Here is an 11,474-nt window from a genome sequence, read left to right on the forward strand (position 1 = left end):
GGAGCGTGGAAGAGAGAGGGAAAGACAGAGAAATGTCCTTGTGAGTGAAACATGCCAATTGGACCTGGGCTGGGGAGGAAGGAACCTACAACTAAATGTATGTGCTCTTGACCGGAACCAGAATTGAACTCCTCAGGATCCTTTAATCCGCAGGCTGATGTCCTATCCACTGAGCCAAACTGGATAGGGCTGCACTTCTCAATCAGAGGGAATCTTTTTCCAGTTTAAGATCAATCCTTCAGTCTGTGTTCCTCAGCTCATTACTTTTTGCCTTTTCAAGGATTTTGCCTCAGCAACCATCCCCAATCTGCCCCATATTTTCAACCTTCCTTCTTTGGTACTTTCCCATGAGAAGAGTTAAACAAGCTTAAATCTCACACCCGTCAAAAGGACTAGTATCAAAAATTCAACAAACAAGTGTTGACAACAATGTGGAAAAAAGAAATCTTGTACATTGTTGGTGGAATTGTAAATTGGTGTATCCATTATGGAAAACAGTATGGATATTCCTCAAAACAAAAAGAGAACTGCCATGTGACCCAGCAATCCCAGTTCTGGGTGTTTATCCGAAGACAAAAAAAATACTCATTTGAGCCGAAACCGGTTTGGCTCAGTGGATAGAACATCGGCCTGCAGACAGAAAGGTCCCGGGTTCAATTCCGGTCAAGGGCATGTACCTTGGTTGCGGGCACATCCCCAGTAGGGGGTGTGCAAGAGGCAGCTGGTCGATGATTCTCTCTCATCGATGTTTCTAACTCTCTATCCCTCTCTCTTCCTCTCTGTAAAAAATCAATAAAAAATATATATATTTTTTAAATACTCATTTGAAAAGTTATCTACACCACTATGTTCACTGCAACATTATTTACAGATGAATGGATAAAGGAAATGTGATATATTACATATGCATATATTACTGAGCAATAAAAAAAGAATGAAATCTTCCAACTTGCAACAACATGGAAGACCTAGAGGATATTATGCTAAGTGAAGTAAGTCTAACAGAGAAAAACAAATACTCTATGATTTCACTTATAGGTGGAATCTAAAAAGATAAAACAAATTAACAAAACCAAACTGAAACAGACAAATAGATACAGAGAACAACCAACTGATGGTTGCCAGAGGGGAGCAGAGGGGAGGTAGAGGTTGGGTGAAGAAGGTGAAGGGAAACAAGAGATACAAACTGGCAGTTATAAAATTAATAAGTCATGGGGATATCAAGTGTAGCACAGGGAATCCTATCTAATAAAGAGGGAATATGCTAATTGACCATCACTCCATCACAAATATGGCTGCACCCACAGCTGAGGCCAAGTCCCCAGAAGGAGCCTTAATGAGCAATCAGCAGGGATCTGAGGCCTTGTCCTCCCCCACCCCTGAGGGGCTTGACAGGGGATCTCATGCCTCAATCTCCCCCCCCCCCCCGCCCCACCCAGCAGGGCTTGACAGGGGACCTCATGGTGTGCTTTCCGTCCTGGTGCTGGGCTAGGAAACCTCAGGCTGCTCCCCCACCACCACCCTTAGTGCCAGGCTGGGGAATTTCAGGCCACGTGCCCCCCCACCAGGTGGGGCTTGACAGGGACTTCAGGCCGGGCCCCCCACCCCAGCACCAGGCTGGTGGACCTCAGACTGTACCCTCTGCCCAGTGGGGCTTGACAGGGGACCTCAAGCCATGCCCCCTGCCCCAGCACCAGGCCAGGGGACCTGAGGCTGCACCCCCCTGCCTGACTGGGCTTGACAGGGGACCTCAGGCCGCACCCCCACCAAGCAAGGCTTATCAGGGGATCTGAGGCTATGCCCCTACCTAGTGGGGCTTGACAGAAGATCTCAGGCCTTGTCCCTCACCTGGTGGGGCTTGAAAGAGGACCTCAAGGCATGTCCCCTGCCCTGGTCTGGGCTGGGGAACCTCAGGCCACGCCCCCCATCTTGGCACCTGGCCAGAGGACCTGAGGCTACACCCCCTGCCCTGCAGGGCTTGACAAGGGTGAGGCTGGCCAGGTCTGGATCTCACCCAATTTTGAGGTGCATGTGGGTGGGCGGGGACTTGACTCTGGGTCTCATGGTGAGCTCCAGACTCTGACAGGAGGAAGGTTTTCATATACATTTTACTAATTTTCTTTCATCTCTGATACTTCCATTATAGAAAAAGGGCAAATAGCAATATTAAATTATTTCCTCTAACTAATCCCCTTTTAATGTGTACAAATTTTGTGCACTGGGTCACTACTGTAGTTAATAACATTTAATAACAGTGTGGTAACTAGACTTATTGTGATGATCACATCATAAGGTATATAAATGTTGAATCATTATGTTTTACACCTGAAACTATATAATATTGTATGCCAACTATGCTTTAATAAAAATAAATTAGCTAATTGAATTTTAAAATGATTAAAAAAAAAGCAACCCTTACATTTTTAATCCTGCATATTTCTATCTCTGTATTGTCCTTAAAAGTCAAATACTTTCAATGTCAAAGATATAACCCAAAATAAGTCAACAAAATGGTAGATTAGAGAAAAAAAAAACATAAAAAGCCCAAATTATTATTACGATAATCAGTTAAAATAAGAAGTTTTAAATCTGACACAAAACAAAGGGGGGGCGGGGAATAACATTCAGAGAACAAAGGAAAAAAAGCTATTTGAAATTAAAAATATGATAGCAAAAATGAAAACATTGGTTGATAATATCAAAGAAAATTCCCAGAAAGTAGAACAAAAGACAAAGAGATAGCAAACAGGAAATAAAAGATAAGAAAATCTGTGTGTAGCCCTAGCTGATTTAGCTCAGTGGATAGAGCGTCGGCCTGTGGAATGAAAGGTCCCAGGTTCGATTCTGGTTAAGGGCACATGCCCGGGTTGCAGGCTCAATCCCCAGTAGGGGGCATGCAGGAGGCAGCTGATCAATGATTCTCTTTTATCATTGATGTTTCTATCTCTCTCTTTCTCTCCCTCTCCCTTCCTCTCTAAAATCAAAAAATATATATTGAAAAAAAAATAATATCTGTCTGTTTGCTAAGTCTGCCATAATAAAATACCACAGGTTGTATCGTTTAAACAACAGAAATTTACGTTCTCACAGTTGTGGAGGCTAGAAGTGTGAAGGTCAGATTTGGTTTCTGAGGCCTCTCTCCTCGGCTTACAAAGGGCGTCTTTTTGCCGCATCCTCACATGGTCTTCTCCCTGTGCTGGGGCATCTGTGGTGTCTCTTCTTCTTTTTAAAATTTTATTTGTTAATTTGAGAGAAAGGATGGAAAAAAGAGAGAGAGAGAGAGAGAGAGAGAGAGAGAGAGAGAGAGAGAGAGAGAGAAAGAGAGAGAGAGAAAGAGAGAGAGAGAGAGAGAGAGAGAGAGAGAGAGAGAGAGAGAGAGAGGAAGTAGGAGAGAGACATTGATTTGTTGTTTTACTTATGCATTCATTGGTTGGTAATGTGTGTGCCCTGATTGAGTATCAAACCTTAAACCTTGGCATATTGGGATGATACTCTAACCAATTGGGGCTTTTCCTCTTTTTATAAGAATACCAGTCCTATTGAATTAGGACACTACTCTTATTACCTCATTTAATATTTATATATATATATATATATATATATATATATATATATATATATATATATATTTCAGAGAGAGAGAGAGATAGAAACATTAATGATGAGCAAGAATCATTGATCAGCTGCCTCCTGCACACCCTACCCTGGAGATTGAGCCTGCAACCCAGGCATGTGTCCTGACCAGGAATCAAAACATGACTTCCTAGTTCATAGGTCAACGATCAACCACTGAGCCATGCCTGCCGGGCAGGATATCTTGGCTGTGGGGGAAAATGTATCTCTGTGAGGAGCAAAGGGTCCTAGCCCCACACCACCCTCAGCCCAGGTTTCCAATGACGGAAAGACATAGCAGCTCTACCTAATAGGTAGAAACTAACACAGGAAAACAGCGAAAATTCGGAGACAAAGAAACATGTCACAAAAGAAAGAGCAAAAGAAATTGCCAGAAAAAGAACTAAATGGAATGGAAACAACAAATTATCAGGTATAGAATTCAAAACAATGGTTATAAGGATGCTCAAAGAACTTAGTGATAACATCAAGGAACTTAGTGGAACTTCAAGGAACTTCAAGAGAACATCAATGACATAAAAAGCACCAATCAAAAGGAAGCATACACTAGCTGAAATGAAGAATAATTTCAGGGAATCACTAGTAAAGTAGAGGACACCAAGATTCAAATCAGTAATTAGGCATATGAGAAATCAAAATCCATCCCATCAGAACAGCAAAAAGATAATGGGAGGTGAGGAGTGGGACTGGTGAGTATAGATATCTAACCTCAGAAGTGTTGCTGCAAAAGGGAGAAGAGATAGAGGGCTATGTAGGCTCAATAGAGAGTTATTTGTCATGGACATTATCAGGGCAGTTTGCACAATGGTGGGGCAATTGCAAAGAGGGAGAGACCCAGGATGCAGGAAACAGCCTACCTTGGAGCAGTGAGAGGGATGAGATGGAGACTGCATGTGGAGACACTGCCATCGGCAGGAGCAGAGGCCCATCCACACGGTGATAGCAGGGCAGGAAGAAGGAATGGACCTAGGGGAAGGTGTGGGCCCGGACAAGGGGAGAATTTTGTATGAGATTGTTTCTACTCTCTCAGTGTACTATGTGGCCAATACTGAGAGCAGAGATGAGCAGAAGGTGAGTGGTCAGGCACCTGTGCTACAGCTTTGAAGAGAGAGGAAGGGAAGTAAAATAGTAATAGTCATTTTGGAGGGTGGGGACACCAATTCAGAAGGATTGCAGACTGGTGACTAAGATGGCCTAGCAGACTTGAGGGCCATCTGAGATTTGTCATTATGAATTCAAATACATTTTTATTCATTTCAGACAGAGGGAGAGGGAGAGAAACATCAACGATAAGATGGAATCATTGATTGGCTGCCTCCTGCATGCCCCCTATTGTAGATCAAGCCCATAACCCAAGCATGAACCCTGACAGGAAATTGAACCCTGACCTCCTGGTTCATGGGTCGACGCTCAATCACTGAGCCACAGTAGCCAGGTGTGATTATGAATTTAAAGTGAGATCTGTCAGCATGCCTGTGGGTTGTTGTTTTTTTCCCAGCAATATAATCTGTTTTGGTACTGGTGAGGTATAAGGATATATTAAGAGGGCAAAGTCATATTTTTTCACACTGAGAAAGACAAGGTATGAGTGCTTTAATGAAAATGTTTATTTTTTTTTTTTACAACATGGTAAGTTCACACTGGCAGTTAATTAGCAATTATTTCAATACTTTCAAACTCATCTGCCTCCAGCTTTAGTTATAATGCATGAATGTAAGCTTATAAAGTTAAGAAACAGCAACAGCTAATCTAATCCTTCTTGATATTCCTTCATGACCAGCAAGATAGATAAAAATTTCTTTAAAAGGCTAAAGGAGATGGATATATAAATTGTGAGTTTATTTTCAAAGTGGTATAAAAGTAACATTTCTAAGAAAACATTTAAACCAAAGATCACACTTAATAAAAACAATATTCTTAATCAGGCTGTGTCCATTTTCAGCTATTTGGCATTCTGTTCCTTTGTCAATTTGATATTGCCCAACAAAGAATGGTTATCTTTTATTATTTGGGAGATGAATGAACAGATGAACACATCTAATGCACATCAAATGCCTACTCAGCTAAGATTTTGCCCAATATCAATGTGTTTTAAGATAGTCTATTGTTACATATTTATCAAATAATGAGGAATACTGGTGTCATTCAAGATGAAGTCATTGATTAAGAACTGAAATGTACTGGAGATGTATTTGGTAATAAGATTTTAGGTAAATTTTCACCAGCCTTAGCTCCATCAGCACACTGAAACATGCTGTAGACTTACTACGCAATAATGAACACGTTAGACAACATTAGCCTCTTAGAAGAAAGACCATATTTTGCTCCTGCTTCTGTAAAATCATTGTTTATTTGAAAGAAGTGTGAACTTTTACTCAACTACTACTCTCTTGATATGAAAGGGAGACAAGAGGAGCTGAAGAAGGAAAGCTGTCCAGTTACACTCCACAGCCCTGGACATACTGAGTGAGATCTTTGTTTTGGCAGCGATTTCTCCAGGCCACCCTGTAGGGAAAGGTGAAACAAATGGCGATAAGGTTAAAGCATACCTTCATGGTGATAGACGCACATCAAATCCTTTGTGAGGACAAACTATTTTAACACTATATGGAATACAGGCTATTGATAGATCCAGGTATTGCTATTTATTAAATGGACATATGTACACCAAATACTTCACTTCTCCCCCAAAGACTTGGCTACAGCATAGGATGCTGACCACGAGAGTCACATGCATTCCCGAACAGCCATTGCAAAGTGCATTCTACATTTACCTCATTCCAAACATTTCCAAACAGCACAAGGAACTGGTAGAATATAGAGAATCTTAAAAATTCTATAAATCCCCCCAAATTAATGGAGGAGTAAGAGAAAAATATTCTGAATCCCTTAAAATAGATTGCTTCTAAGAGATACTTTGTTTAGCATAAGTCTAAAGCTACTACTTTCAGTTCTCAGTAGCATACTGTTGTCCCTTGAAAATCTTCTCTCACCTCTCTCCTAACACAGGGCAAAAAAGCTCTCCCCTTTAACGCTTACACATACCATGCTCTGATGCCTTGTGGATCCCTGACAACCCTCTTTGCACAGGTTACAGCTTGAGTGATGTCATCTTGAAGCAAAACTGAAAAACAGGTGGTGAGGAATGAAGACAACTTTCACAGACATTTCATTTTAAGTTTAGGTTTACCCATTTTATTCTCTTAGGCTAAGAAATGGACACTCAAATCCTTTTACACAAGTTATGCGTCTGTGAATATTGGGAGAAAACTCAGATCCCAAAGTCATTGGAATTTTTAGAATTATCAACTAATAGAGGCCCAATACACAAAATTTATGCATTGGGGGAGTGGGGGGAGGAGGGTTCCTCAGCCCAGACTGTACCCTCAGTCATCCTTAGTGCTGCTGTGGAGGCAGACGAGGCTCCCACCACTGCTGCTGCACCAGCCAGCCATGAGCCCAGCTTCTGTCTGAGCAGCTCCTGTATTGAGCATCTGCCCCCTGGTGGTCAGTGTGTGTCATAGTGACTAGTCATTCTGCTGTTGGGTTGATTTGCATGTTAGCCTTTTATTATATAGGATGTGATAGATAGTTCTCTTTATAATAGGCACTACTAGAAGAAACAGAGGAACTAACCTAGTAATTTAACCTAGTAATCAGCAATTCTACTACTAGAAATTACCCCTAAAGAAATAAAAGCCCTGGCCAGTTTTTCTCAATGGTTAGAGTATCAACCCACAGATCTGAAGGGTCAAAGGTTGAATTCACAGTCAAGGGCATGTACCTCGATTGCAGGCTTGATCCATGGCTTTAGTCAGGGCATATTTGGGAGGCAACCAATCAGTGTGTCTTTCTCACATTGATGTTTCTCTCTCTTGCTCTCTCTCCCCTCCCCTCCACTCTATCTAAAATATATATATAGGGAGGGGGGGCAATGATAAAATATGTACACAGATAATAATTTAATAAAAATTAAAAAAGAATAATGCATGAAACCTTAGATAGTTTTCACCTAGATACATTACAAAATAAATAAATAAATAAATAAAATATAGCTGAAACCGGTTTGGCTCAGTGGTAGAGCGTCGGTCTGCGGACTGAAAGGTCCCGGGTTCGATTCTGGTCAAGGGCATGTACATTGGTTGTGAGCATATCCCCGGTAGGGGGTGTGCAAGAGGCAGCTGGTCGATTTTTCTCTCTCATCGACATTTCTAGCTCTCTAGCTCTCTCCCTTCCTCTCTGTAAAAAATCAATAAAATATATATTTTTAAAATATATATGAAAAGAATCCATTTTTCTAAAAAATAAAATAAAAGAATAAAAATTTTAAAAAATTAATAAATGTAAAATAATAAATGTTGGTATTTGTTAACATACAAATAATTTTGTGTGATAAAGAACAAATTGTAAAGCAATATAGTAGTACAATTTCATTTTTGTTAAAACACACGTGCCTGGTCAGTGTGGTTCAGTGGTTGAGCATCAACCCATGAACCAGGAGAGCATGGTTGGATTCCTGGTCAGGGTACATGCCCAGATTGTGGGCTTAATCCCCAGTAGAGAGAGTGCAGGAGGCAGCCGATCCATGTTTCTCACATCAATATTTCTCCCTCTCCCTTCCTCTCTCTCCAAAATCAGAAATAATAATAAAAAATAACCATAAAAAACACCACACATTATTTACATGTTTATATGTAGGTATATTTGTACATGACACAGCTATATTCACATATATTATTGATATCTATTCTATCTTGAACAATACATACCCAAAGTTACTAGTAGTCATAAATCTCTTGGTAGTAAGAATTTTTATTCAGTGACCACAGATTATTACATAATACAAAATATTTTTAAGATAAATTAACTGGATACAAAAGAATATTCTAAGAATAATCTTTTCTATTAGAATTTTAACATTTAGAAATTTAACGATATCAATTTTATAATATTTCTCCAATATTTTCATTTTTATGAATTTATTTTATTTTTTAAAGTCAAAGTCACCTCTTTTTTTTTAATCCTCACCTGAGGATATGTGGCTTTTCTTTTTTTCTTTTTTTTTAATTTTAGAGAAAGAAGGAGAGAGAGAGAAACATTAATTGGTTGCCTTCCATACCCACCCCAACTAGGGATTGAACCCGCAACCTAGGTATGTGCCCTGTTGAGGACTCGAACCTGAAACTTTTTGTTGTATGGGATGATGCTCCAACCACCTGAGCCACCCAGCCAGGGTGAGATGGAGTTTTTCTAGATCCCTGTTGAATTTTTGAAAACCTTTTCATTTGTATTGAATCTCTATTCTTGTAAGCATAACCAGATGGGTCATGTGCCATCACTTAAATGCTACTTTCTCTTACCGTTGCAGGATATGCCACAGGCGTTAACTGATCTTGGAGTTTTGCCATCATTACACCAGTAGCGGCTATTGATCTGAAATATCCCATAATCAGTGCTTCTATCTCCAGGATTGTAGTTTGTAGCTCGTGTGTTGTAACTACTTTCCCATCTGGCCAAACACATCCCTGAAAAGAACATGCTTTTAGTAATAAATACCAACACCATATGACTTATACTGCATACCATAATCAGTTCTATATAACTAATTTTATTTTATTAATTACTTACTTTATAAGTATGAAGATGTAGAACATATATCCATCAAACTGTTCACTCATGCATTCAAAAATAGTTATTAAGGGGAAGTGTTTGAATTCAACCTAAACATACAGTGATAACATTGACAAAAAGGGGCTAAAATACAAAGTAACTTTTTACAGGTACATCTTGGGTTGCATAGAAAAAAATGAAAACAGTTAATCAACTAGAATGAGTAAGAATAATGAAATGGCATTTCATGCTGCATTTCAGGGATCCTGACACAAACAGTGATTGAGGGGAAATAGATTTCTTCTGCCCTTGTATTGAGATTTCAACATAATTAAATAAACAAAACTTTGCTATGAAAGCTTCATGTCATGCAGGGGCATTAAAGAACTGAAAAATGCTGTATTATTCTAGGCTCACAGAGCCCAAGTTCTACATGGGAAATAGCTGGAGTCAAGTACCAAACACCTGGCAGAGATTGCTCAGGTGCGCAAATGTACAGTCAGCCTGCATGTCCCCTGAGTCTGAAGCAAGTGGCAGGCTTGGTAGCACTCAAAGAGTACAATGGGTGGCAGTTTATTTAGAATGGTGCAGAATTTTGCACTCCATGCTCTCATCTCTTCATCTGGCATTTCTGGTTCTAAAGGAACAGTTGATATATATTCAAAACCATTTTAAGTATACAAATCCTCAACTAACTTTTTTTAAAGAAGCCCATTCACGCAAAGCCCCCTTCTCATTATTCATCCTCCATTAGTATCTGTTGCACACCTAGCTGGCTATTTGGAAGTATGGAGAGTTAACTTACAGTTTGCCAAGCTCACTCCTCTGTAGCCATCCATTCCAAGTCTTTTCAAGGTTCTGGCCAGCTCACACCTCTCATAGACCTTGGCGTGGACGGCCACAGAGAGGAGGAGAAGCCCCAGAGTCAGGAGAGCCTTCATGTTTACTGTGAAGCCAGACCGCTCAGCTGGCCAGGGTAGGCTGGCCCCAGTATTTAACCTCTTTTCACTTCCTTCTCCTCCTGGTGGTTTGGAGGCTCTACCCCTCGAGATATGTGGAAAACGGGAACAATTTTTTTGGTTCAGTGACTTCAAAAAATTAAAAGAATTAATCCACAGGAAGTTGATGAAATGGTATTGTTTAAAGACCTGGCTCAGGAAGAATTGGTATTAGCACTATTTCCAAATCAGGAACTTTCTCTTATTTTTATGAATTTGAGCAACTCTAAAGAAAAAAAAAAAAACACTACAAACGAACACTTTACACAAAGTGAAAATGAGCTCTGATTTTCATTAACGTTCATTTCATTAATTTGTTTTGTGTGCATTCACTATGCTGTTTTCATCTTTTTTAACTTAAAATTATTTTATGTACTCGGCATAAAAGAATGTGACACCTTGTCTGTCTTTTTAAGTCCTAACAGGTTTGGCTCAGTGGCTAGAGCATCAACCTGTGGATTCAAGGGTCCCAGCTTCAATTCCAGTCAAAGGCATGTACCTTGGTTGCAGGCACATAACCAGTAGGGAGTGTGTAACAGGCAGCTGATAGATGTCTCTCTCTCATCGATGTTTCTAACTCTATCTTTCTCCCTTCCTCTCTGTAAAAAATCAATGAAATTTATTGAAAGAAAGAGAGAGAGAAAGAGAGAGAGAGAGAGAGAGAGAGAGAGAGAGAGAGAGAGAGAGAGAGAGAGAGAGAGAGAGAGAAAGGAGGGGAGGGAGAGAGATAATTATAGAAGAATGCCTTAGCTTAGATAGTGTGTGTGTGTTGTGGGGGCGGTGAATGCAAGAAGATATTTGCAAACAACAGCTCCGATAAGGGGTTAATATTCAAAATATGTAAAGAACTCATATAACTCAACACCAAACAAACAATCCAAATAAAAAACAGGCAGAGGACCTGAACAGACGCCTTTCCTAAGAAGACATACAAATGGCCAATAGCTATATGAAAAGATATTCAACTTCACTGACTATTAGTGAAATGCAAGTCAAAACTACAATGAGATACCAATTCAAACCTGTTAGAATGGCTGCTATCAACAAGACTAATAAGACTAGTAATAAGTGTTGAGAGGCTGTGGCGAAAAAAAGACCCTCCTTCACTGCTGGTAGGAATGTAAACTGTACAGCCACTACGGAAACAGGTATGGAGTTTCCTCAAAAAAATTAATAGAGTTACATATAACCTAACAACCCCGCTTCTGTGTAGCTACACGAGAATTTTGAAAA

At 40.0% G+C, this 11,474-nt stretch overlaps 1 protein-coding gene across 1 annotated transcript; it reads right to left on the bottom strand.

The window, feature by feature from the left end:
• Positions 1-5,222: 5,222 nt before the first annotated feature.
• LOC311619064 (lysozyme C) lies at positions 5,223-10,560 on the bottom strand. Its single transcript, XM_084876987.1, has 4 exons — positions 10,049-10,560; positions 8,994-9,158; positions 6,679-6,757; positions 5,223-6,138 (listed from the first exon to the last, which is right to left on the bottom strand). Exons 1-4 carry the CDS (start codon positions 10,182-10,184, stop codon positions 6,072-6,074), a joined length of 447 nt encoding a protein of 148 aa, XP_084733113.1. The 5' UTR covers positions 10,185-10,560; the 3' UTR covers positions 5,223-6,071.
• Positions 10,561-11,474: the final 914 nt, after the last annotated feature.

This window comes from Pipistrellus hanaki, assembly GCF_964339955.1.
Source record: "Pipistrellus hanaki genome assembly, chromosome: 3".
NCBI classification, from domain to species: Eukaryota; Metazoa; Chordata; class Mammalia; order Chiroptera; family Vespertilionidae; genus Pipistrellus; species Pipistrellus hanaki.

Excerpts from the sequence above, each read along its gene's own strand:
- LOC311619064 (XM_084876987.1), bottom strand. The coding sequence starts at position 10,184 with ATGAAGGCTCTCCTGACTCTGGGGCTTCTCCTCCTCTCTGTGGCCGTC. Across the intron at positions 9,159-10,048 it reads AGGAGTGAGCTTGGCAAACT|GGATGTGTTTGGCCAGATGG; the intron begins GTAAGTTAACTC and ends TGTTCTTTTCAG. Across the intron at positions 6,139-6,678 it reads CCACAAGGCATCAGAGCATG|GGTGGCCTGGAGAAATCGCT; the intron begins GTATGTGTAAGC and ends CTTTCCCTACAG.